We start from the raw sequence: 23,563 nt of genomic DNA on the forward strand, positions 1-23,563 counted from the left end.
TCCCTCGTTTTAAGTCCTTAAAGGTATACCTAATCACATTTATACAGTAATTACACACACCTCGAGAGGCTCGACTAGAATTATTACACGTCGGTAGCGAAAGAGACAAAAAAATACCATCATTATTATATATATATCATCGACTATAAGAGCTATTATATATATATATATATATATATATATATATATATATATATATATATATATATATATAATAGTATATATGAACCGGCCGCGATATACAACATCTCGATTGTGTGTTCCAGCCAATAATAGTAACAATATATTTTTCTCGATCAGCCCTACCTCCTCCGTCGACTGTACGTTGGTTCTGAAAATATCTCGATTACGAAGGTACGTCTTACGTCTAATTAACGATTCCCATTTTTTTTGCTCTCTTATTTCCCGTTTTTCCTCTGCTTTTTTCCTTTTACAACTAAGAACGTGTGCGTGTGTGTGTGTGTGTGTTTGTTCGTGTATGTTCGTGTATGTTTGTTTCGCGAAAAGGCTACGGCGCTACACGTCTCCCCCGGAAAGTATCATCGAGTTTTTTTTATGTTTATCTCTTTTTCTCTTTGTTTAACTAGATTTGTTTTGTAATCTGGCACTTCGGTAACAACCGTTCCCCGTTTCTTTCTTTCATTATTTTTTTTTTTTTCTTTTCTTCCTGTTTTCATTTTTGCCTCGGCATCGTTCTCTTCGACGACACAGAAAGTGAGAGAAAGAGAGAGAGAGAGAGAGAGAGAGAGAGAGAAATCTTCCGTTTCCTCTTCGCTATGTCGAACGCTTGTCTCTCTCTCTATCTCTGATCGTTCACGTCCTCTCTCTCTCTCTCTCTCTCTCTCTCTCTCTCTCTCTCTCATTCCGAACGATCTTTTCTATTTCCCGACGAGCTGGAGAAAAAGGAAAAGGCGAGAAAGTGTGGTCCGATTAATTGCGATGTTCGTCGGCGCAGACGTCGACGGTTAAAATAATCTACCCTAACGGCTACGGAACTCCTCTAATTGGTTTGTCCGGCGCGAGAAGAAGGTCTGCGTCGTTCGTCGTCCTACCCAATTCCTAAACGGATCGTCTTCACCGCGACGTGTCTCTCTCGTGTATCGTTTTCGTTTCTTCTCCTCTTCGTCATCTTCTTATTTGTTTATTTGTTTGTGTTGTCCGGAACGTAAAACCAGTTCCGCTGGCAATAATAGATTGTCATAGGTACTCTTCCGTCATCCCTCTCGTTATTCGTCCTCCTCACGCTTCCAATCCCCACCCTGGATCCTATCCTTCTTTCTTCTTTACCATTTTCCCCGGTTCCATTTTCTGGTTGATTTTTGGCAAGTTCACGGCGACGAAGTGACTAGAATATTAACGACTATATTGTCATGCACTACAGTCTTTCTCGGAGGCCCGGGAGCAGCCTGGTCCGAACAACGACAGCCCGTCCAGACCCTGAAGACCCCCAGGTGGGTTAGCTGACCGGGGTGCATCGCCGCGGGCACCGCGTCCAGCCTTGAAAACCGGTTTCGAACTTGGGCCCGGTTCGTCCTGATTAAGAAGGATCGACGGGCCCGTCGTCGGAGGACGGTCTCTCCTCGGGCCTGACCTCGTTGGCCTCGTTGGTGTCGTCAGGTTCGTCGACGTTCTCCTGCGCCGGGCTCACCGACGAGACGTCCGGTGTCTCGTCGCTCTGACGACGCCGACGGAGTCCGTTGCTGCTCGTCGAGTCGGTGTCGTCGACGTAGATCCTGACGTCGGTGCCGATGCTCTGACAGACGCTGTCCGGCATGTAGACGACAGCGCTGCCGCTTCTGCTGACGCTTCCGCTTCCGCTTCCGCTTCCGCTTCCGCTTCCGCTGCCGATCACGCTGTCGCTGACGTTGCCGGTCTCCTCGGCGACGTAAATTCGTCCGTAGCTACCGGCTCGAATCGCGGAGCTATACTGATCGGGGACGCTAGCCAGCACCGCCGTCGAGCCTCCGGCCTTCAGCTTGGACGGTCTCCTTTCGTTTATGATTGACTGCACGTCGAAGTCGTCCGCGGGTGGAGCAGACGCACGGGCCTCCTCCTTCGTCCTCGTCCCGTCCGTTTCCGGCTTGCCGACGGTGATCTTCGAGATCTGCTCGTTGCTGCTGCCGGTCCCCGAGCTTGCGTTCACGTCGGACTGTTGGGTCTGCAAGTCGCTAGACGGTCTGCGGGTCAACGTCGCCTTGGACGGGTAAACGGTCGCCGTTGGCAGAAGGTAACGCTCGCTGGCTGGCTTCGGGCACGACAGTGCTGTCACCGAGCCGGCCGGCGTCACCGGGGACGATGAACTCGTTGCCGATGGCCGGGTCACGCTTAGCAGGGACTTGTTGTCTTGCGCGTCGCTGGTCGCCTGGAATTCAATGATTAGAACTAGTTACAATTGGAGCGTCGCTTGACCGGGAGTTTAGGCGATTCGAAATAGTTTTATCCCTGCTGGGATGCAAGATCGTGTTTTGATGGAGTGTACCTGTAACCGTTGACGCTGCGGCTGACCAGCGTCGCGTGCAGCTGGTCCGTAACTGTGTTGCGAGATGATTCGAGGCACGCTCAGATTGCTGACAGGCTTCTCGAAAACTTCGGCGACTTCGAAGTGCATCGGCAGTAGGGACCTCCTCTGGTGGTGCCCCGAATGGAACGTTTGTCGGCGCTTTGACTTGAACTTGGACGGCCTTGAATTGGGACGATGATACGAGCTGCGACGCGACAGCGACACGGACACTGATCCATCTGGAATGTTATTGTTTTCAATGTTTTAGTCACTTCGTATCCAGCCCTGTCAAGATCCTTTGTTTATGTTTCAATTTTTACGCGTAACCTCCTTGTTCTGATTTTCAAATGTAGGGTGCCTATTCCGAACGAATTCATTCTGAACAATGAACGTACCGTCTCCGCTCCTCTCTCGCGGTGGATTATAAATAAAGTTCGCAGGCAAGGAACGGACTTTGGCGAGGCCAGGTCTGCTGATAGGAATCTTATCATTCGTCACCAGAATGGACTCGCGTTCTCTGACGTCGTCATCCTCCCCAACGCCGTCGTCGCCATCCCTCTCTCTTCTTGGACTGTCATCCTCGTCATCTTCCTCTTCCACTTCCAGCAGTTCCTCTTGTTCAGCAGCCAGCTCTCTCTCCAGCTGCGTTTCCATGTCCAGTTCGTCCTCCATCTACCGAAAAATTGAAAATTAACCAGCGACCAAACGAGAAGGTGGACATGAAAAGGAAAGTTGGAGTTTCGAAACTGTTACCAACGTATTTGCGACATTTTTCCGATTAAAATGAGCCCAAACACGATACAATTTCAACCGTATTTACTTGTTTAATTCGCGTTCTACTGAACAGTTCGGATAAGCGAGGTTCTGCTAAATCGCGGATCGAACGAGTAAATATAATCGTAACAGTGTCGTGTTTGGGCTCGTTTTAATCAGAAAAATGCGACGAATGTGTCAGTAAAAGTTTCATGAAGAAATGATTGATCACAACAAAGTTCTGACACAAATAGCGACATTTTGGTTTCGAAGTTTTCACATATATGGGGACGTTACTGTGCTTCGTACCTGTTTGTGACTCTCCTCGAGGTGTTTCATCAGCACCGCGACGACGACGTTCACGAGAACGAATTGTGCCATCAATACGAAAATTACAAAAAAAATCGGCGCGATGATAGTGCTCACGCAACAGTTCTTCACGCAATCAGCTGCCTCGTCGCAGTCGTCTCTTAGCGTGTCCTTCATGATACCGTTCCAATTGTCACCCGTGGCCACCCGAAAGAGCGTCAAGAACGCCATACCGAAGTTGCTGAAGTGGGCGTGCTCACCGAGTCCTTGACATGGCATGTCGTCATTGCATTCTGTAACAATCAGAATTTTTTAATATCTAAAACATTGTTCTGCAAATAACACGCGCCACTCACCTAACCGGCCGAAGAGTTCCACGCCAAGTGCTGCGAATATGAAGAAGAGCAGAAAAAATAGTAGTCCCAAGTTTCCGACCTGCGGTAACGCTTGCATCACAGTATCTAAAAGGGCTCGTATTCCCTTCGCCATTTTCAGCAACTTCAGAACTGCAGAAAAAGAAAACGCATTCATGAGAACACTTGCAAATTATTTTTGTCATACCTGAATTATTCTCGAATTTTTGCTGACTTACCCCTGGCGATTCGTAGAACTCGCATCACCCGAATGATCGTCGGATTAATCGGAATGATTTTCGACTCAACTTCCTCGAGGACTATGCCAACCACTGAGAGTATCACTATACCAATGTCTAATTGATTCCATCTGTAATTTAATATTTATTCGTTTATTCATTCTATTGGTTTTAATCGATATCTTATGTGACGTAATATTACGTCCTGTAATTAGAGATGTTCAACACTGTTGACGTAACATTCAATTTTTGCAAGTAAAGAATTACAATTTAGCTATAATTAGTGAAGTACAGTGGATTGCGTTTTATGAATTGTGGTTGGAATGAAATATCACGTACTTGTCTTTCAAGTACAAGTGCAGACCCAAAGCAAGGAGTTTCATGAAGGATTCGAGGATGAAAACTGCGGTGAAGAAATAATTGAATATTTTCAGGGCGTAAGTCAGAGCCTTCGGCATCATGTAGAACTCCATCGCCATCGTGACAACGTTCAGGCCGATTACCGCAGCGATTGCTAGGTCGAAATACTTAGAGGTGACAACGTTGTGTACGAACAGCCTGGACTTCGAGTAGTTCGTGTAGTAAGGTGGCTCGTGCATCTCTGAAAAACAACAAAATTATTTATTATATTATTTCCTTCGATATTCTTGTAGAGCATGAAAGGACGAATCCAACGACTACCATGACCATACCATTACGATCATTTGATCTCGAGATATTTGTGTCTGAAAGGTGAGATGTTTAACGCTTTCAGACACGAATATCTCGAGATTGAATGATCGTAATGGTACGGTCATGGTAGTCGTTGGATTCGTCTTTCTATGCTCTACAAGAATACAGAAGAAAATATGCAGGGTTCCGTACAAAAAAATATCGATGACCTTGAAATCTCGTTAAAAAGTGGCTTTGAAGAAAGATTTTTTCCACTGTTGCATGCATAACTTGGGTCTGAGAAGCTTTTTGATACAACAGTAAATAATCAGGTTTGTAAAAATCTATATAGAAATCAATAATTCAGGTTTGTTCTTACTTCGCCGTTTCTTTTCCATTTGCAGGGCCCGTTTTGCAGCTCTTCGCACACGTTCTTCCTTCTCCTGTTCTTCACGACACCTGTGAAAGTTCTCCACCACAACCCCAACGAACATATTGAGCACGAAGAAACCGACGAGCAGGATGAACGCTATGAAGTACAGCAGACGCCATTCTGAATAGTTCTCAATTGGCTGCAACAAAAACGAATAAAAACGGAATAAGTGAAAGTATCTTGAAATGAAAATTCAGATTGCAACAGGTGATCCAATGAGTTTATTTTAATCTTTGCACTTACAATTCCTGAAATGTTTATAATTGAAAGAATAAATCTAAAAACAGCAGTAGCGTTCCCTCGGGTCTGCTATCGTTTAATGCAAAGTTTATTTAGGCAACGTGCGGAGGAGATAGGAACACCGGTGGAATTGATAAATGAAAGGAAAATATGTGGACTGGCTTATACCTGTTGATCAACGCCAACAGCATCGAGGCCGGTGTACATGATGTTCACCCATCCGTCCCGCGACGATAGGACAAACAACGACATCAAAGCTTTGCCGAGGTCGTCGAAATTATATTTCCTATTCAGCCAAACGTTCCGTTTGTCGGCCTCGCAGTCGGTCTTATTGCGCACGTTTTTAATGTCAGGCCCATCGCAATAATAAAAGGCACCCTTGAAGAGCTGCACGCCCAAGATACCGAAGATTACGAAAAAAGTACAGCATATCAAAACGATGTTGCCGATAGGTCGTAAAGAGGACAACAATGTCTGAACAACCAGTTTCAAACCAGGAGCTCGGTTAATAACGCGTAACGGCCTCAGTGACCTTAAAAGTCTAAAAACCTGCAAACAAATAATTCAGTTGTCAATAGACTGCGATTGCAAGACGCAGAGGACAGATTAAAATTTCTTTTTCTTCATCTTCTCTATCTTTTAGTATTTCGAACAGATAAGAAAAGATAGTTTCCGCGAGTAGGCGTACCTACCCTCAATATTCCAAATATTCTTGGACTACTAGACGAAAGTAGGGACATTGATAAATCGATGATGGAGATGACCACGAGGACTCCGTCCATGATGTTCCAGCCAGAAGTGAAGTAAGCGTCCGAGCCGTACAGCATGCTGGATGCAACGACCTATGACAACAGTATCGTTTATAATTATCTGTATGAACGTTAGATCTGTTATTTCACATATATATTTATATTATTGTTGTTACATATATTTTCTCATGGAGAAGCAACGTTTGCAGAGTAATACCTTGATGAACATTTCGATGGCGAACACCCCAGTAAAAATGTAGTTCGCTGTTGATAAAAAAAGCCTTTCCCCACTGTCAGGCGGTATGTTTGGCCGTTCCATCGCCAAGGTGATACAATTCAGACCGATGAAGAAGAGGACCACGTTGTCGAACCATTTCTGATCAACCAACTCTCGACAGAAAACTCGAAACCTGCAGTTTAAACAACATTGATTGGAAATCAATTTTTAGGAGAATATTTATTAAAAAAATTTAGAAAGGACGTGTAACCTTGCGGAAGACGTTAAAATACGATGTTTGCGATTACCTGTTGTTCGGCGGGAAGAGATAGAGCGAATAATCGTCGCGTTCTTTAAGGCAACCTTTAGGTTCGAAGAACATGAAGATCTTCTTGATCCTCTCGATGCTGCTGGCGCTTCCGTGGCCGTTTAAGGGGGGCGACTGTTCGTCAGTGCGCGGATTGTCATCATCTTGATCGGGAAGTTGCTTGATTCTGGGCAGTGGACCAGTCTCCATTGACAAATTATTGATTGTACGCGCCGTTGCACATTGCACATGCACCTCGTCCAGGGGCAATGTCTTTCTCGTCGGCGATTGAACGTTCTCGTATCCGCGCAGCGACGTTCTTCGCGACAGGTCGTCGATCCAGCGCATCTTCTCAACATAATCGTCCACAAATGTTATGCAAACTTACAATTAATCAAACACCTTTACAATACAATCAACGACAATCAACGACGAATCAATATACAAAAGTTGGACGGTTTGAACGGGTACATTACGCAGTGTATTTATTTATTTTTTTCTTTTTGGTGAAAGCGTTTGGGAGATTTGTAGGTCAACTTTGTTTTTTTAAATGAAATACTATATTTTTTACACCAAAATATGGAAGAATTGCGAATTTCGAGTAAAAAGGTGTTGACCTTCATTAGCCTTGAACCTAATAATTAGACTGCGGATCTTTATGCAAAGTAACAACTTCTTGAATTGGAACAAACTGGGGTGAAATAAAAATAGAATTTCTTTTTGATTATGTTGAATAGATTGAAAATAATATGACAGAATCTTTAAATTCTTCCAATGTTGTCACTGTTCTAAACTACACCTACTAATTTTTGTCATGAATGCATAAAATCCGCAGCCCACTAATAATTAACGAGTAATTTCGCTTTGTTTCTTCAACATTTTCTTCGCGTCACGTCGAATTGGTGTCTGATCAATTATACGAGTCGCCGCATATTGATTTGCCCGCGTAGCGCTGTGAATGCTTATGCAGCTTTATTGTTGTATTGTAAAATGAAAGTTCGTCGCATGTCTGGTCCACTGACCTGATTAGGAGTCGCCGTGTAACGTCGTATGGAGGAGCTACGACTGCAAATCGAATTATTAGGGCTGAGGCTACGATTATTGCTTGTTAGGACGGCCGTACGATTATTCGGCGTGTCGCATTGCGTGTCGTTCCTTATGGAACCGTGCAAATATCCGCCATTGAAGCTGCAAATATCATTAAACAATTCTTACAATGACGCAGAGTTGACAATGTAATGGAAAAGAAAATCAGTTTGCCTTCCTGATCGATTTCGATGGCCGTAAAATATTACAAAATGTTTATTTGAAACAAATTCATGTGGAAATATTTAATTTCGAAATAATTTCAATGAATAATGCGGAATTTTTCGAGGCCATCGAAATCGATCAGCAAGGTAAACTTCCGAATGATAAATTGTTTATCGAGAGCTCACGTAGAATTCGAGCCGAGCAAAGTGCTCCGACCGTTGTTTAAAACAGTGGCTCTTCCAAGAGGTTCATCTTCGCTTTGCGACCAATGCTTCCTTCTTAGAGAAGGACGAGACAATTTCCACGAGTAACCTCTCTGTATCCTTGGCGGACTGTAAACAGTGCAACAATATTCTTAAAGTACAACGTCTTCTCGGCGGAACTTCACTTCAGGAAATCAGAAATTTTTAACTCTTTTTCATGTAATATTGTCGATTTTGGCGAGAAGATTCCGAAAATCCAAGTTTCAATCCTAGGAGATCAGTAGTTCAAATGTTATGCGTGCGCAAATATGTGAGATTTTCAGCGTTTTTACAGATAAGGGCGCCGCCATATTGGTGTGTACTCCTTTTTTAATGTACATTAGCGTTTACCTCGAACTGGATGGTTCCCTCGGGTTGACCGTAGCAGTGACAAGGCTTATTCGTCGAGGAAATTGTCCGGCGATGAGGTTCTTGGTTGGTATTTTGTTAGAAACGTCCGGTAATTTTAACAATCCCGAAGGAATGCTACATTGACTCTGCAATCGGACCACTTTCATTAATATTGACAATTACATGGCCATATTTTTTACATACAATATGAATTCCTGTGTAATTTATAGACTGCGGATCGTTATGCAAAATAAAAAATATTTGCATTGATTGCAAGACCCAGGAGCGAAATAAAAATTTCTTTCGTCTTTTAATTATTTCATTAAGCTAAAACCAACACACTAATGCCCTTGAATCTTTTTAATATGTCCACTGCTTTAAATTGTGCTTACCCATTTTTGCCATAAATGCATACAATCCGCAGTCTAGTAATTTATATGAAAACTTTGTTAAACCTTGTTTCAAAAATGAAAAAACTATTTGAAAATAGTTGAAATTGAATTCAGTCGAGTCAAATAAATTGTCAAATAAAAATAAAGCATTGGAAAAGATTATTTGTTGTCCTATTTCAAATAAAATATTGCCAACCCTGATTAAGGGTTTTAATGTGAAAGCAATGTTGAACGTTTACATCGATAATTTTCGGAGTAGCATACAGTTTGATCTAGCAGTGTACAGCACTGTATAACGAGATGTCGTACGTACGCCTGAACGATCGATAGATTCGATCGACAGTGCCGCGGTTGGATAAACAGCCTGGCAGTTCAAGTCCCTGTATCCGACGTCTAGGGTGGTGTTAGGCGAGTCCTGTGGGGTGGCCGCCGTGTGTGTAATTATCGGTGGTTGTCCTGCACCGCCCAACATCTTGTTCTCCTTCTGAATGTTGCATTTCGGCTCGTCCATCTGATGCCTCCACACCGTGTTCTGTTTTTCCCTGCTGCTGTTGTCTTTGTACTTGCGCAGCTCCTCGCAGCTTTGCCACGAGTTCTTCCGATCCTGCATTTCCAAAATAAAACAATACTAATTATTTGAGCACAAAATATATTAATTCTTTCCTCCAGAAAAATTTTATAATTGCTTATAATTGCCTTCTCATTTTCTAAAATATTACTCCTTCTCTCGGGACACGTGTGTAGGAAAATTGTTATAATTAAAATGTGGATCTTTATGCAAAATAATCGCAAGAAACAGAAGCTGTATAGAAATTAATTTCTTCTCTGAACTATGCGGAAAAGTGTAAATAATTAAATTCTTAAATTCATCTGGTGGTTTCGTTATAAAAATAATAATAATCTCTAGGGAGAAATTTGAACATTGGAAAATCCTTAATGATCCTTAAATGCTCCTTTGTATTTGTAACTTAGAAAATTGATGTTAAATATTTTTGAATTAAATGATTATTTCCAACCTTAATAATAATAATACTTTTCGTGTAAAATAAAAATTTTTAGAAACATTAACAACACACAGGCGCCGTATAATTACAAAAATAATTAATAAAATAAATATGAAAGTAAAATAAATTGATAATTGATAAAATAAATTGGATATGACATTTTGCTACTTTTTAATTCCCCTTTTAACCCGTTTTACATAAATGTCCCGTACATCAATTTTGTCGCAAATGCACGGATTCCGCAGTACAATAAAATCCGAAAGAATGGAAAAAAAGAAGCATTCGACGCGAGAATTGAAAAGTTCAAAAGACTTGGTTAAAGCGCATCGAGCAAAAATGCGCAGACAGCTAAAAATAAAATAAAAGCGGCTGGCTATTCGCGATTCGCACGCATCAGCACCGTACAGTTTGCATTCAGCCTGATTGTACAGTACCGTCGAGTAACAAGCATAAGAGCAATCCGCTCGTTGTACACAACGCATTAATTGGCAAAGTGGCCTTGAACGTCCACAATTCGCAACAAGTCGTTGTATTTGTCTCATTTCGAGCCTAGAGCGGTTCGAACAAAATGCGCGATTGCACCGGATAGCGTAATTAAGCGAAATCCGACTGGCCCGTGGCTACAGGTGAACGCGAAAATTCATTTTGCACGCATTCGCAACTATTTGTTCTTGCTGTGCACTTGTTCAAAATGCGAGCGAAACAGTGCCGGGGGTTTTCAATTCCCGTCTTGTTAATTTTCATTTTGACGATTAAAAATAAATACACGGCGAAAGAGGAAGCACCAAGCTTTAAAATGAGCCTAGGCTCGTTGTTCCACGTTCATTTTTTGCGGAGTTATAACAGTTCAAATACAGGCATTTCGCAAACATTTGAGAAATATCCAAATACTGTTTCGAGCAATTTTTATATTAATTTATAAAAATTATTCATTAATAATATTAATGATATTAATGATATTATTGATTTATATTTTTTTCGACCTTTGTTCAAACTTCATTTTTGCAAGTCTCTTGAAACACGTTATCGGGATTTTAAATAAATTGTGGAAAGAAGTTGGTGCAAGAAGTTCGGAGCTTTTATTTATCCATGAAATTAATTAATTTCTAACGCACTATTGATTTTACGTCAACGTTACGTCGGCCACATAAAACTGGTTGATATATGGTGCTTCTAAAAGAACGTTAAAACAATTCGATAGAATCTTTTGCGAAAAGATGGCCGGCCATCGTTGAAGCCAAAGGGACGAAGAGAAAAATCTAACAAATATTTTGTAGTGTTAAAGCCCACATAATTACGTAAAAATAATAAATCCTTTCACCTGAGTATAGGTATCGCTGTCGGTGATCGAATGCGATCTCGATATTCTCGAGGAACCATCGTCGCTTCCCATTCCAGCTTCTTTCGCGGCGAGCCGCGCCATTTCTCTCTGCTCTCGTTCTCTCCTCTCATTTCTCTGCGAAAAAAAGTATAACACGATGCTATACACCACTACCAAGTAAACCGATTCATTGCTAGGCAGAAAGTTCGTTCCACTAAACACTTAGGTTTCGTCGATATTTAAAAAAATGTATTCCTCCGGCGAGTTCGGATAATAGAGGTTCGACTAAATCGTGGATTAAACGGGCAACCATGATCCAAACTGTATCGTGTTTGGTATCGTTTTAATCGGAAAAGTGTCGCGGACATGTTGGCCAAAGGTCCATGCAAAAATCATTAACGACAAACAAGTTATTACTGAAAAAGTGTTGTCGGACCAATACGCCGGCGTCGATTTTTCTTATACTGATGGCTCCTTACTGCATTTCCAAAGTGAAATTGCACTGAAATTCTATACTACAGTATTATGATCGCCACGTACAATATTTACCGACTAATATAAAAATTGTTTAACCAAAAATTCCACCGTAAATGAAATAACTAATTCTTAAATATAAATTGTAGAGTTTAGGGTCGGTTATGGTGTTTCACATCCAAATAACTGGGTGTTTAAATAGAAGAGGTTAGGAATGATCATACCTCCGAGGAGAAGCCCTCGACAAGAATGGCGACCAAGAGGTTGAAGAGGACGTAGTTTCCGAAGGTCATCAACGCGACGAAGTATAGCGCTGCCCAATGGGAGGTCTTCTGCATGCCGTTGAAGAGCACAACGTTCCAATCTTCTTGCGTCAGGATCTACACGTCAGAGCGAACAAAAAGAAAAGAAGCCGCTGTAAACATAACTGCCAACGAACGAGCATCCTCGTCGGAATGAACTTCACGAGACGAACGATAGGCAGAGATCATCCTAATTCCCAAAAACGATCTCGAAACGAGACACTAATTCCACAAGAAAAAGTTACAGTGAATTCTCGATATATGTCACCAACACGGTTCTAGTCAGCGTCTTGTATCGTACAGGAGACATACCCGAGCTCCGCGGCTCCTCACATACCTCGCGGTAGTGGGGATAATTCCGCGACATTTATCATATAGGTCTTGGCGACATATATAGAGAAATCACTGTACATAATTTCGTATTTATGTATTTTGAGAAACAATAGTTAGGAACGAAACCGTGCCGATCAGTGTCGCCTCGTACTTCATACTCTGATTTCCCTTTCTTTTTCTTTTTTCATACTTCATACTTGCACCAATCTCACCGCGAATTTCTCTCTGCACAACGAAAGCGTTAATCTCCAAACGAACAATACAAATTTTTGCGAACTCATTGTTCTTCGGCCGCAATTGTTCATACCATAGCAACAAACGTGACCGAACTGCGATCTTCATACGCTCCTTGTTGTTCCAATAATTTGTGGAGCAATTTTTCGAAATATTTTCTAAAGAAATTTTTTGTTTGAACTTTTAGTTTCACCTTGCATGAGGGTCGCAGCTCGACACGCGACAAACGGGATGCAGTTATTTGAATACAGCCTCGATTATCCGAACTGAACGGGTAAACACGAGAGTTCGTGTAGTGGGAGACGTTTGATTGAATTTTTTATTGATTTGTGCAATAAAAAATTGCAATGTTTGCGCGACAGTATTTTCTGCTAGATTTGTGCTGTTTGTCGTTCGGATAATCGAGGTTGGGCTGAAGAGAAAAAACGGCGAGACACGCGTCTGTGACCCGTGAGATCGATTTGCATTGTCGATTGACAACGGGGGGGGGGGCTGTGTTAAACGAACCGTTTTCTTGGCAACTGGCAAAAATCCGTGCAAGAAAACGTCGAGGGGGGTGGGGGGCGAAAGAGAGAGAGAAACTCGTCAGCACGTTGATTATTATCTGTCGTGGCGCTCAAAAAGCCGTATGTAGAGCGTGAGTGAATGAGTGTGAGATAAATGCTATGGATAGAGACAGAGAAAGTGAGAGAGAGAGAGAGAGAAAGAGGAAGAGAAAGAGAAAGAGAGAGAGAGAGAAAGTAGAGAAAGAGGAGAAGAGAGAAATCGCAGAGAAAATAAATTGAGATAGGAAAGAGCGAAGAAGCAGAAAAATATATTCGAGTATCGTTTGCAATTTCCTCAGATTTTACAGTACTTGCGTGACCCATTTTCCGGATAATGTTGAACAGCCAGACGGCAACAATTATTTCACGTGTAATCACTGTTTTCATAATTTAACTTTCCTAGGTGGAAGTGTGAAAGACTTTTGAAACACGATTGCTCTAATTTTACATAGAATTGTGTATTTTCTTTTTAAAAAGTGCTAAGTCGCTTATGGCTGAAAATCATTCGCTCGGGAGATAGTATTTTGCACTTAAAATACGTATCTATTGAACCAATTGAATGTAAATACTTCAATACATTATTTTCACAAATAATACCACCCCGCATGTATGTTGAAAAACGTATAATTTCCTTCGAAATAACAAAGTGGACCTTCAAACGTCCTTCAAGCTTCCATTTGACCTATGGAAAAAATACTTGAGCAATTATGTGCTCTACGAAGTTTTCAATTTTTGTCTGAAATTATTTGTTCGCTTCCTCAACAGTTTGAAAAATATCCTAGTGAATCGATTGGATTCAAATGAGTCACCCTATATGCATATTGCCTGTATTTAAGAGATACCTAAACAATCAAGTATTTTCTACTATCAATTTCGCGATATTATTTTGACTTATTTCTTCAACTTTAATTAATCTCGTTGACAAATTCGTGAGAAAATGACCAATTCTTTTGACTCCATCTTTCAGGTTCCATTTTGTGCATTTTCCCGCCACGGTTCAAACTTTCAGACGAAGCAAAATGATCTAAAATGGCAGGACAACATAAGAAGAACTGTATATTTGTTAAATTGTAATTTGTAACATTACTTCTTGTCATCACTTCAACTAAGTTCCAAGCTATTTTTCTATACAGTAATTTTTAGTTAATAGTTATTATTAATTAGCTATACAATTCGAGAATGACACAGTTTTGGGAACGAAAGTGGAGCAAATGTTTCCACAGCTGTCCCTACGATTAATATTTTTAATACAGCTTTTAAGCTACGGTAAATTTTTAAGCAATGTAAAAGCTTTCTTCGTGATGCATTCTGGTACTGTTTTATGCAGTTTAATGGTAGGACACCCTGTGCAGAAAGTAATAACAGGGAACACTTGCGGAAAAAGAATCGGTTGTTACAACCTCCCGGATGATTTATGCAACCAGAACATTTTACCGCGGCGTTCCTTCCGTTTCATTTAACATTACTGCAGGAAAATGGGTAACGCAAACACACTCCTTATTCGCTGAACATGTGAAATCGTAGACAGAGACACAAGTATCGATGCAAATGCAAAATTCATACAGGCTGCTCGCTTGTGATGCTCTTTGCAAGCGATTTTTCCAGGATTTGCGACAACTCGTTCGAAAAATAATAATAATAGTAGAACACTCTTACACTCAACGTTGAATGTTAAATTACATGTAACGAATATTAAAGAAAGTAGAAAAATATTTAATTTTACTATCTTATTATAAAATATTCTAATACTTTTAAGGATATTTCCGTTCGCTGTAATAAAATCCTGATTTTAATCTGTATGTAATATGGTTTTGCACATTGTACTTATATTTTAATCTCCTTAAGACTCTACCAAAAAATATCCAAATAAGAATATATTATTTCACTACTAAAAATATCTAAAAAATTCATCTACTTTGTACTTGGCAATCTACCAAAAAATATTCAAATAAGAATATATTATTTTACAACTAAAAATAACTTGAAAAATGGACTTGAATTAAATAATCCGCCCAGATACATTGAAATAAAAATAAGTTCTTCCTGCAATATCTTTATTAAAAATCTGCAAACTGTAAAAAAAGTAGTATCACAAGTAGCATCACAAGGAACAGCCTGTACACACACGTATCTGTATAAAACCCGGAAAATGATCCAGGAGCCGAGAAGTATAAATACAGAGAGACGTAGATACATACAGATACAGAGACACAGAAGGGCGGAGACATGGAGACACGAAGATACAGATACATAGACGTAGAAATGTAGACATAGAGTGCACAGTAATAGATGTAGAATATAGAAATACAGAAATACAGATGCATAGGCGTAGATATACAAGCACAGATAATAGACATAGAATACGGAGATACAGTGAAAGAAGAGAAAATACCTTGGTGCTCATGATTACTTAGTGCATATACTATTGATTCATTGAGAATATAGTTTTTCTTTTGAAGTTTCATTATTATTAAATATTTTTTTTTTTTTTGGCTGTAAGAGGGAGGAACAGTGGTACCTGAAAGACCGTGACAAGTGCCCAGACGATGTCGTTGAAATGTTTGCGATCACAGCGACACATTGGGTGCCGCGAGACCACCTCGGCACAGGTGCAGGGCCGACTCCGGTCCGCCCACATGCAAAACTTACCGCCGAACAGGTACATCCCTAGGATGCTGCAACCGAGACAATCCGCTGGCCTAAAGTATCACCGCGACTCAGATCGGCGGTTTTTTTTTTGGGATTAGGGGACCGGGGAGAGAGAACCGATACCACACGTGCCACTCGAAGCGTCTTCCCCCGCGGCAAGCTCGTTTTCATTAGGCCAATTACGCAGCCGGCTGCGAGAGATGGAGATGTCCTTGCGAGCATCGTTAGGATCTTGATCGGTCGAATCAAGTAGGATTGTGCTGCTCCCGCGAGCTCCAGTTCCTACTAATCTCTCTAACGCGACTGAAGTGCCATTTCTGATGTAACTGTAATTTGCGTCGACCATTTTCTGATGTAACTCTTTTGTACTCGATTATTTCTTTGCGAAACTTTCGCCAGCTTGTTCGTTACATTTCTCCGAGTAAAACGATACCCGACACGGTACAGTTTGGATTTGATTTGCCCGTTTAATCCACGATTTAGTGGAACCTCGATTATCCGAACTGGTCAGTGGAGCACGTAATGGAACAGTTATCTGGGTACAAAATCTTTACTGATTTTGACAGCGAGTCGCTTTAGACGTGACTGTTTGGATTGGAAAATGGAGAGTTCGAATATCATCGGTTCGGATAATCGAGGTGCTATTGAGCATTGTATTGTCGAGATAAATGTAATCCGAATTGTGTCGTGTTTGGACTCATTTTAATCGGAAAAATGCCGCAAATGTGATGGTAATGGGTACACAAAGAAATTATTATGAACAATCAAGATTTGTCATTGAGTTAGCAGAAAAAAGAAGATACAGAAACCACGAATGGTTGTGATATATTTTGTGTCTCGTCTTAAAAAGAAACAAGCATAAAGAACTAGTACAAATACGTTAATCTAGAGAATGTCAAGCTCGCAGAACGAAAAATAAATTCCGACTCCCGTTTTTGAGCCTGTTATTGGATTAAGTACTGCGAGCGTGCACTTTCCTTCTCGCGTAATCCCGAAGAAAATAATCCAATGGCGTTAAATTGCACGGTGCTGGTAGCCAATTAACATCGCCCTTTCGTGAAACAATTCTGCCACCGAACTTTGATCGCGATAAATCGATTGTTTCGCTGGTTGTGTAACGTTCACTCCAACCGAAGTATAGTAACTTCGTGATTCTCGTTAGAGCACACTGCCAACGATTGTATAGGTGGCAACAACATTCCATTTTACGATTATACTAATCAATATTTATTGCCAAATTATTTATTATTAAACAATTATTGTTTATCACTAAAATTTGAGAATCTAGAATCATTATGAATTTTTGAAAAGCAAGGACATCTCCGGGTCTCTGGTCCATTAGCCACGGGTCTCTTCCATCACTGATTGTTTCGTGGTGAACACGTTTTGTTGCGTATTTATTCGCATGATCCAGTCAAAAACGGGTCATAAGACTTAGATTTATGTCACCGGTGATACGAAAACGTGCGTTTCGGTTACGTAACGGCTCCGATGTCGGCCCGAACACGGATTTGAATACTTTAAACGGTAATTCCGAGCTGGAATTGTGTGTCCCCGTTCAGTAATCACGATATTATTCATCCGCTTGGAAATGGTTATTCCTCACGGATGAATACAGTTGAGAATCAAATCCTGTTTAAAGGACGACCGGTGTGCTTGCATCGGCGGGCAAGACTCGATTTGTTATTTCGCTAATGGAGGTCGATTAGATTCGATTTTACTAAGTTGTTGACTCCGCGATTCGCGGTCGTCCTTACGAGGTTTTAATGGCAACCGGTGTCGCCATTTTGTATGGATTCACTAGATTTATTCGATTCAAACTGATATACATTTTATATAACATCGTGTCCTGTTTGATGGAGATAGAATTTTTAATAATTGTGGTTGTTCAAAGGAAAATGATTCTTTACTTAAAAATTGTTAATGGAAAAACAAGAATCATTATCATCCTGCCCAATTATTGAATCCAATTGTTCTCAATCGGTGTGGAAGACAATCATTTATGAAATCTGTGGAAAATATATTTATTAAAGAAACCAACATGGCGCAGTCTGCGAACCAAAATTCTCTATAAATTTTTATTCATATGCAAATAATGAAGAATCATCTGACCAATTGTTCAATCGAACTGTTATCAGTCAACGTAGATGATTTGTTAATAAATATCAGTAAAAATTGGGGGGAAGACACTTCTTTGGCAGCAATTAAGCAGGTGGGTCGGGTTGACAGCGAGAACAACTGTCACTCGAAGCTTGTACAGTCACATTCTGCAAGATCGGCGTGTCTGTTCCACTTATACAAATACATATGTGTCTCGTATTCAGACAAGAAACAAATAGGCGGTCGTGTATAAGATATACTCGTAATGTTGTTATCAAGCGAATGTTACATAAGCTGTGGTGTAACTGTAAGAAACGGTACGACACGGCACGGTGCTATAATTATAATTACTGAAGGGCTGTTACCACCGAGTGTTCGTTAAAAAATCAATATTTCCAACGCGAGTAGCTCCGATCAAGGCGACTAGAAAATCTCTACGATTAAAGTATCCCGAACAATTATCCGCGTCTCTCGCTCGTCAATATTTCCTTTTACAGTGGCCGCTGTGTCAAACATCGCCAAAAACTAGCTTTAACAATCTCCGTTCCATTTCGAAAAAATATGTTTTACAACGAACACAAAATAATTTTGAAGTTCCTGAAATTAAGTATGCACGTGCACTGTCCTTTCGACAGAAAAAGTTTCAACATCATGTTCCGTACGGAAACGTGTGTAACGTTCTACAAGTAATAACGAATAAATTTATTTATTAAACAAATTTTTTAATTATTTATTAAATACATTTTTTAATTATTTATGACATAAACGTTTAACTGATTTATTAAATAAATTAGTAATTCATTTATCAAATAAATTAGTAATTCATTTATGAAATAAATTTGTAATTCATTTATCAAATAAATATTCAATTCATTTATGAAATAAATTTTTCGTTTCACATTGTTGCAATCATTTCAGAATGCGATGCTTGACGTCTCGGGCTCCAGGAAAATGACTGAACAGAAAGCATGTACACGCGGTGGTCCTCCATTGAAAGTGGACCTTGTTCCTATCTAGAAAAATCAGAGAAGTGCAGCAAAGAGTACCAGTCGTTGCAGAATGTCACGTTGGCAACGTTCAATCGGAAAACGAAATTCAAAATGGGAAACTGAAACGAAACAGCGAAGCGTGTGTACAGTGGAGCCTCCCGTATCTGAACTGATTATTTGAACGTTCAATCAGTGAAACGTGTTCTGTTCGAATTTCTTCGATTCACACTTTTCTTATTTCCCAATAAAAGATTCCGATCGTAACGATTTGAAATTATTTAACCATTCGAAGGCTACAAAACTTTCGTATATTTACGCAGATATTTTTTGAAAAATGAAAATGTCACTGCTTCTGGGGCAATTGGACATTTTCTATCAACTATTATTTTTCACATGATCAATGTACCTTGCAGCGAATATATTTAAATGAAAAGTGATTGTACAGTTTAAAAAATGTCTAGATTTTTCTCTATCGGTTCAGATACACGAGGATCAGCTGCACAATGTCTAAAACTGTAAAAAGAAAAAGAATCTTGAAGGAACTTTCAGCGACTGGTTGCACAAGTACTCACTATCTATCGGTAATAGCGGTATCTGTAATGTTCACGTTATCTTATATTATGCCTCTAAGAAAATCTCTACCTGGAATCGAATACCTAAGGTAAAGATGTCGGGAGAAATCAAAGGTGTCTATCTACAGTGACTAGTACGCATAATAATAATAATAAAATAGTAATAATAATAATAATAATAATAACAATAATAATAATAATAATATAATAGATAATTAAAGTACGTAAAAAATCGTACGCAATTACGTGTGGGAGACGGTTGTATCAAAACAGATAACTAGCCGCGGCTTTTGTATTCTACTTTTTGTTTATCTGTCGCGGTCTGTTTGTTCATTCTATTTGACGCTGTTCGCGGAGTGATTTGAACGCGATTTGCCCCGGTTTACCCGCGCGAGTTCAATTTTCTTTTATCTCTCTTTTCGGTGTCGGTATGTTGGTGCGCGTCGATCGAGACAGTGATACGAGCTCTCGGAAAGACTGTAGAGAAAAAGATGGCAAAGAGACACGACAGTGAAGACCAAACAGCTCAGAGGAGATATACGGATGTGTGTAGAAAATCGTTCACATTAATGACACCGAAGGTGCTGAATAAATGACACGGAAGGGTCGAGATACAGAGTACACGGAGCGCAACGACGATGATCCTGCAATCGAGACGGAATCGATTCAATGCGAAAAGATAACAATAAAAAAACCGTTTGTTCGTGGATTTTTCGATTTTCACGGGAAGTCGGACTCGGGTGTTTGTCGAGCACACTGGCCAATTACTGATTGAATGATACGGGTCGAATCGTCGGCACAAAGTCGTTTTATGCGGGAAAAAGGGAAACCTTCAACTATAAAAGTCGACAGAACTTTGTTATTCCCAATTATATTTTTATGAAACTTTTACCAGTATACGCGGGACATTTTTCCGATTAAAACGATACCAAGCACGATATGGTTTTGATCGTATTTAGCTGGGAAATCCGCGATTTAGTGGAACCTCTGCTATCCGAACTGATTAGTTCGAACGATCAAGGTTCTACTATATCGTGGATTAAACGAGCAAACATGCTACGAATTGTATCGTGTTTGGACTCATTTTAATCGGGAAAATGTCGCGAACATTTTAGTCAAGGTTTCATGGGAAAATAATTAAAAAAAAATTAAATTGTAACCTCGGTGGGTCCAAAGGTACCATTTACTTTTTAAGTAGTGATTTGCGTATCTGAGAAATTTTTGTGCATCGAAATAAGCGTGATTTCGACAAACAATCAAGTTTAATCAATTCGAAAATGGGATCTGGAACGAGAATATTTTATTCAATAATACCGACACGTTTTGTCGCGTGGAATCATGCGATTCCGCATTGCACCATGATCGCCGATACGCACCGTATGTGCTACACTGTTAAAAATTCATGGCGTAGCCCGAGAAATTAACGTTCGCAGTGCTGTTTCGCGCGCGGGAATCGTATTATCGTCGGAAATCATTTTTATTGTCTGTTATTTATGGATCGTATACGTTATTAGGTTTGATTTCGGCGAACAGGGACCTCTGCCAGTTTTCGGTATCGGATTCCGATTGTGCGATTTAATTGGAGCGATCGGAGCCATAATCGAACGTTTTTACCCGAATTCGGAACGACTCTTTTAATTAAACCGACGCTTTAATTAAATTTCCGAGTGATAATGCACGTAGTTTTAACCCTCGTGCGTCGGTTCGGTAGATTTGCCGATCTGCAGCTCAGCTTCGGTTCTCGTTAGGTTGCCGATTTTTGCATTTATGGCAAAAATTGAGTAAAAATTATTGTTTAAGAATGTCCAAATTTTTATTAAATTTATCTAATTTTTTTACTGTCTTGAATTTTACTATCCCATATTTTATATGAATGCATAAAATGTCTACTAATTTACACTCTATCATATATATTCTTAATTTTAAAAATCATAAACCACTATTATGGTTTATATTAACACCGAAAGCTCTTTTTTCACTAATTTAATAAAACCAGACTTTGATTTACTAAAACCCTTGAACGTTTATTATTAAACAAAAAGTTCAAGCTTTCCTTTTCATGTTATTCAAATAACTTTTAACAAAAATCAAATCTTTCTGACGTCACAAATTGTATCACAATTGTATATATTGATTGAATAAAAACCATAAATCACAATTATTATTTAAATCCAAAACGACAGGTTTTACCAAAAATCATGGCGTTTAGGTCAGAGGTCCCTGACACCAGCGCTAACGAATCAATTAATTATTAACAGATCCACAAACAGAGTCACAAATTATACAATGTATGTATGTAAAAACGTGGATCTGTTAGTATATACTGAATCCCGAGCTTTAGGTAAATTTCAGTGCCGTTTTTTACAGTGTAACGGAAGTACGTATGATCGAATGTAAATATTGTAAGAATTCGTGTGCATATTGAAATGAGAAGCAACAACGAACACTCAGGGAGACATGTCAGCATGCAGAAGCGTTATAAATAATTAAGAACAATTAGAACACCAATATATATATATATGTATATCGGAAAAAGGACAATCACCATGCACGGCTCGAGCCTATGTCCCACTGAAAATGAAGCGATCAAGACTAAAATAAAAAAAATGCATCGAGAACATCGGAAAAAATAGTTAAGTGTTTCTCCTATCTACTTGTTGATGCGACAAATCGAATGCCAGTGTAGAAAATTCTGAGCAACAAGAACAACAAGAACAACAACAACAACAATAGTAACAACGATAACGATAATATATATGTTCGATCCAGAATAATAATATTGTGATCCATCAGAGATAAATTGTTGATGCAGCAGCGGCAAGCGAAAAATCAAAAATGCAACGACCACTTGCAGATTCCGAGAGTAACAGCACAACAACAGGCCCGTAACGAAACGAAGCTTCAATGCAGTTTCTCGCGATATAAGCCTCCATCTAAGAACTTATATCACAGTTTTCTCGAATCAAGTCGAAAAAGGTTTGTCTCAATTGGCAGGAAAGTGGAATAGTAGAAACGTGTGATTTAGTTTCTTAATCCTCGCACTGTCGAATAAACGGGTGAACTTCGCCTTGGCAACCCAGAAATTTTTAACTTTTTTCTATACAGTCCTGTACACCTTGACGAGAAAATGCCAGAAATCGAAGTTTCAAGGCGAGGAATTCACTGGTTCAAAAGTTATGCGTGCTCAAAATTGACCGATTACACTTTGTTCGGGACGAGCTGTCATCGAACAGTAATTAAAGTGTAGAGACTCATATACGGGATATCAGAGAGAGGAGGTATAGTCCAAGCTGGTTGGAATTAGGTCGTTGGGGGCGGAGAGCGACCTCGCTTAAAATCACTCGACTTTAAACGCGCATAACTTTTGGACCAGCGAATTCCTCGACTTAAAACTCCGATTTTTGGCATTTTCGCGTCAAGGTGTACAGGATTCTATAGAAAAAAGTTAAAAATTTCTGGCTTGCCAAGGTGAAGTTTAATCGAAATATGTTTCCGATTTTTAAAATTTTGAATGTTTGTGGGACTGAACGAGGGTTAAGAGGTAGAAATATAGTTTAAAAAAGTGTGATGTAAGATCTTTTTCATTCAGCGATCTACATTCAACACATTTTCCGCGCGATTTCTAAAGGTCTTTTAGAATTGGAAGAAGTAGGGGTTGAAAAATTGAAACATTGAATTGTATGTTATTATACTGACATTTTTTAGGTTAAACTTTACTGATTCTACAGAAAAGGTACAATATATGCTACCCACATATTTTCAATATCAATGTAACTATTAGTAATTTATAACAGTTGGATTTAAACTTTTTTTTTTAATATAGTTTTCCTGTTAAGTTTACATTTTTAAAAAAAGAATATATTAAATTTCAATTTTTAGGACGTAATATGTTGAATTCATATATTTAATTGTAAGCTATTCAATTTATATATTTAGTTTTAATATATTAACTTTATATATTTAATTTTAATACATTTATTTACATATTTATGTGTAGAATGTTTCGTTTTAAATTGTTTTTGAAAAATTATGGGACTAGATTTTAGTAAACAA

General features: G+C 39.6%; 1 protein-coding gene across 3 annotated transcripts in view; it reads right to left on the reverse strand.

Annotated features, from left to right (window-relative positions):
* Window positions 1-566: 566 nt before the first annotated feature.
* Window positions 567-23,563, reverse strand: part of Ca-alpha1t (Ca[2+]-channel protein alpha[[1]] subunit T) — a 127,218-nt gene continuing 104,221 nt past the window's right edge. For 2 of the 3 annotated variants that reach the window (XM_076796654.1, XM_076796653.1), the window contains 19 exons: window positions 15,719-15,875; window positions 12,011-12,166; window positions 11,313-11,447; window positions 9,301-9,591; window positions 8,596-8,741; window positions 8,188-8,334; window positions 7,774-7,939; window positions 6,753-7,099; window positions 6,445-6,637; window positions 6,171-6,320; window positions 5,647-6,027; window positions 5,185-5,377; window positions 4,494-4,755; window positions 4,155-4,285; window positions 3,919-4,068; window positions 3,563-3,855; window positions 2,896-3,172; window positions 2,480-2,739; window positions 567-2,362 (listed from right to left, as the gene is read on the reverse strand). In XM_076796654.1, coding sequence (XP_076652769.1) covers window positions 1,538-2,362; window positions 2,480-2,739; window positions 2,896-3,172; window positions 3,563-3,855; window positions 3,919-4,068; window positions 4,155-4,285; window positions 4,494-4,755; window positions 5,185-5,377; window positions 5,647-6,027; window positions 6,171-6,320; window positions 6,445-6,637; window positions 6,753-7,099; window positions 7,774-7,939; window positions 8,188-8,334; window positions 8,596-8,741; window positions 9,301-9,591; window positions 11,313-11,447; window positions 12,011-12,166; window positions 15,719-15,875 — 4,660 coding nt within the window. In that variant the 3' untranslated portion in view covers window positions 567-1,537. The remainder of the gene's footprint in view (window positions 2,363-2,479; window positions 2,740-2,895; window positions 3,173-3,562; window positions 3,856-3,918; window positions 4,069-4,154; window positions 4,286-4,493; window positions 4,756-5,184; window positions 5,378-5,646; window positions 6,028-6,170; window positions 6,321-6,444; window positions 6,638-6,752; window positions 7,100-7,773; window positions 7,940-8,187; window positions 8,335-8,595; window positions 8,742-9,300; window positions 9,592-11,312; window positions 11,448-12,010; window positions 12,167-15,718; window positions 15,876-23,563) is intronic. The other variant, XM_076796655.1, reaches the window with a different exon arrangement.

The sequence above is a fragment of the Halictus rubicundus genome, chromosome 11 (assembly GCF_050948215.1).
Source record: "Halictus rubicundus isolate RS-2024b chromosome 11, iyHalRubi1_principal, whole genome shotgun sequence".
Taxonomy (NCBI): Eukaryota; Metazoa; Arthropoda; class Insecta; order Hymenoptera; family Halictidae; genus Halictus; species Halictus rubicundus.